Source organism: Mus pahari, chromosome 3 (assembly GCF_900095145.1).
Source record: "Mus pahari chromosome 3, PAHARI_EIJ_v1.1, whole genome shotgun sequence".
NCBI lineage: Eukaryota > Metazoa > Chordata > Mammalia > Rodentia > Muridae > Mus > Mus pahari.
In genome coordinates, this window is record NC_034592.1 from 104837501 (window position 1) to 104839531 (window position 2031).

At 43.7% G+C, this 2031-nt stretch overlaps 1 protein-coding gene across 5 annotated transcripts in view; it reads right to left on the reverse strand.

Moving 5' to 3' along the window:
- Positions 1–2031, reverse strand: part of Catsper2 (cation channel sperm associated 2) — a 20955-nt gene that overhangs the window by 2749 nt on the left and 16175 nt on the right. For 4 of the 5 annotated variants that reach the window (XM_029536136.1, XM_029536139.1, XM_029536138.1 and 1 more), the window contains 2 exons: positions 618–964; positions 115–282 (listed from right to left, as the gene is read on the reverse strand). In XM_029536136.1, the coding sequence (XP_029391996.1) occupies positions 115–282; positions 618–964 (515 nt within the window). The remainder of the gene's footprint in view (positions 1–114; positions 283–617; positions 965–2031) is intronic. The other variant, XM_029536137.1, reaches the window with a different exon arrangement.

Below are 2031 nucleotides of genomic sequence, written 5' to 3' on the forward strand. Positions count from 1 at the left end.
ACAGCAGTATGGAAATGTAAGCCGAATAAACCCTTTCCTCCCCAACTTGCTTCTTGGTCATGATGTTTGTGCAGGAATAGAAACCCTGACTAAGACACTGCCTTACATCCTAACCTGCAAATTCTTGCAACTTCTTGCGCTCCTCTAGGTTATACTGAAGCTTTTCCAGTAACTCAAAATATCGGAAGAGTGAATCTCTGGGCCAGACAACGCGGTCATCCTGATCCATGTCCATTAGCCCAGGCAGGTTCTCATGCACAAGGGTCTCCCAGTCCAGGTTTTCTGTGAGGAAGAACGCTTCTTTAAAGCACGTCTAAGCCAGATGTGGTGGCACACCTGCAATTCAGAGCTTGGGAGCTGAGTGACTAGGCTTGCTAGGATTATATAATGACTTACAAGCTAGCCTGGACTACATTGTAAGTCTACAGAGGGGAAGGGGGAATAAAGAGGAGGAGGGGACAATGACAACCTGGATGTCTCACACTCACCTACCCTGCCAGAATTTGCAGCACAAGGCAGGAGAACTGAGTTTTAAAATCTCCTGGGCCACAAAACAATGACTGGGTCTCATAAGCAAGAGGAATGTGAATTCAAATGAAAGGAGCCACTTTGCGTACCGAGAAAAGCAATATTGGCTACAGTGGAGCCATGGGATGAGTTGGAAGGGGAAGTTGGGTAGGCTTTTTCTTTCGACTCTTTTTTTACTTTTTCAGCTTCAGTCTGTTCATCATAGCTTTTCTCAGGATGGCTTTTCTCAGGATAGCTTTTCTTGGCATAGTCTTTCTCGGGATCAATTTTCTCGCTCTCGCTATCCTCGCTATCGCTTTCCTCACTTTCGTCGCCATTGTTTTCAGTAGCATCGCTTTTGTCATCATCATCTTCTTCTTCTTCATCATCATCATCATCATCACTGGCATCAGAAGTTTCTATTATGTCTTCGGAGACCTTTCCTTGACTGGTCCCTCTGTACATATAGAAAGAAATTTTATTGCTTCAAATATACTTAAAAGATGTAGTAGTCCATTTATTATGCTAGTCCCGCCCTGGCATCCCTAAGGCGTTGGCTTACAGCTTTAATAGTCAAACTGTTCTCAGGTTCAGGGTTAGGTACTCCCAGATCAATCATCCCTAGTGTATCTTTCTTAATTGTTCTCTTCCTTCTCACACAGAAAACATGTTTTTAAATGGAAATCTCTTAATACTGTTCCTCTGTTTTGCTTCCATTTGTTATAAATGTCTAAGAGCCTACAACAACCTCCTATAGCCCTACAGAATCATGCTCCCGTGCTAGGGTGGTTTGAATGAGCAATGTATCCCACAGGCTCATGCATTTGAGCACTTGGTCCCTAGTTGTTGGTACTGTTTGGGAAGGTTGTGGAACCTTATGAAGGGGAATTTTGCTGGAGGAAGTATGCCCCTAGGGACAGGCTTTGAGAGGTCACAGCCTTGTCCCACTTCCAGGTCACTCTCTGCTTTATGTTTGCAGTTAAAGAGCTGATTTCTCAGCTTGCTGCTCTAGCTATGCCTTCCCTACCATTCTCCTACTCTCAGGAAATATAAGCCAACATAAACTCTTCCATAAGTTCCCTTGGTCTGGGTCTTTTATCACAGCTGTCGAAAAGTAGCTAATATGTAATCCATTCTTTGACTGACTTCTTCCCTGTTATTCATTCTCTGTTCCAATTACAATGGTCAATTCTGCTTCTCAAATGTATTAGGTGTCCTTCCAATGTAGAATATTGGTAGCAGCCATTCTCTCTGCTACTGACCCTTTCACCATATGCACTCACAGAAAGCTCATTGCTTTCAAGTCTTTGCTCATACATTACTTTTAATAAGGATGCCCCGTTTAAAACTACAAGGCATAGCCAGTCATGACAGGGTAAAGTTAAAAAAAATGAGGGAAAATCCTCCACAAAAACAAAACAATGTGCTAAGTGTGGTAGCACATGTGTTTAATCCCAGCAGCATGCAGAGGCAGAGGCAGAGGCAGAGGCAGAGGCAGAGGCAGAGGCAGAGGCAGAGGCAGAG